The sequence below is a fragment of the Penaeus monodon genome, chromosome 20, assembly GCF_015228065.2.
Source record: "Penaeus monodon isolate SGIC_2016 chromosome 20, NSTDA_Pmon_1, whole genome shotgun sequence".
In the NCBI taxonomy this organism is placed as follows: domain Eukaryota; kingdom Metazoa; phylum Arthropoda; class Malacostraca; order Decapoda; family Penaeidae; genus Penaeus; species Penaeus monodon.
In genome coordinates, this window is record NC_051405.1 from 5,541,989 (window position 1) to 5,543,400 (window position 1,412).

A 1,412-nucleotide genomic window follows, 5' to 3' on the forward strand; every position below is an offset into this window, starting at 1 on the left:
CTTGGCAGTAATAACCAATTTCCCCTCTGAGCTGGCATCTTCTTTTTGTAGCAACTTTGTTGTAGGTTAGGTGAGATGCTTTACAATATTTGGAATCAAGCATTGGGACACGGCAAGAGTCTATTGTCGATTAATAAAAAGTTACTTGAGTGCATACGTAATTGTAATCATATATATATCAATTAACCCACTCATGATGAGAGCTCCCAGTGCCACACAGAACGACGTGCCATAGTGCATGTAAAGAAAAAATCAGACACACAGGAAAGAAAAATACCCCGGTCTCTATGCTCTTAGCATTTTTTTAGGTAGGTTAATAGTAGGTTAATACAATTTTTATATAAACACTATATTTTATACCCTTATATTTTTAGGTGTGCTTATTATTTCTACACAGAATTTGATTTCAAAGTGGCTGTGATGTCATCATTGTTTACATGTATGCAGTTTAAAGAATGGAAGCGATGTACTGCCTGTGTGCCCAGTGAACTGGGAGAAAACTAATATTTAGCCTGGGACAAGTATAAAAGTTGCAGGAAAACACGGTTATGTGACCGCGGCTTAAAAGTCTGCTTGTGTATTTCGATAGATAAAAAGTGATTGTGGTTGTACCCTCTGTTTTGAAGGTTACTTCCTGCTCCCCATAACTTAAGTCGAGCTTGTTGTTTATGAATGAAGCATGACTTGCCAGTCTCCACACCTCGAAATACTTGGAACACAAATGCAGAGGCGAAATTGAATGTGACTGTCTTATGTTCTGACGTTTAGACAAGTGTAAATGTAACAGTTATCCCGAATCTGTAGCGAAGTTTATAGTTCCTTTGGGCGAATTTCCAAAGATAGACTGGGCTATCTTTATTTTATTCATTGGCAGCTGACAATTATCCCTCTGCGTCATCCAGCTGATGGTATTTACATTTACACTGCTTGGGGTAGGACATGATAAGAGATGATTGCAACATCATGATGGCAAACAAGTATGTTTATGTGGAGCTTAAAAGCACTGTTTCTAAATGCACGTTGAAGAAATAAGGCCAACAAAAATGGTAACAATAGAGGGATAACTTAATACAGCAGAAAAGGACTAATTTGAAAAGATAAACCTGAGCCGGCTGTAGTTCATATTGATACAGTGTGCAAAATATATAGGTTATATAATCCTTTTTGTCTTCAGCTATACCGTTTCACAATTTAATTCGTCAGCATTCCTTTATCAACGTCAACAGATTGCAGGAGTGATGTGTCGGACGCGCCACTCCAAGTGCTCTGGCCAAGAATTCCCTTGCAGTGACGGAAGAGGCTGTGTGGCGCGTTCCCTCGTGTGCGATGGCAGTGTTCACTGTCCGGACGGCAGGTAAATGGAAGTGACATGAATGCCTTTTACTTCACAGATACAGCCTTTAGGAAATACA

At 39.3% G+C, this 1,412-nt stretch overlaps 1 protein-coding gene across 1 annotated transcript in view; it reads left to right on the forward strand.

Annotated features, from left to right (window-relative positions):
- The window catches only part of LOC119585903 (scavenger receptor cysteine-rich type 1 protein M160-like), a 30,936-nt gene that overhangs the window by 5,187 nt on the left and 24,337 nt on the right, over window positions 1-1,412 (forward strand). Inside the window, exon 6 of the mRNA XM_037934626.1 lies at window positions 1,227-1,354. Within this exon, the coding sequence (XP_037790554.1) occupies window positions 1,227-1,354 (128 nt within the window). The remainder of the gene's footprint in view (window positions 1-1,226; window positions 1,355-1,412) is intronic.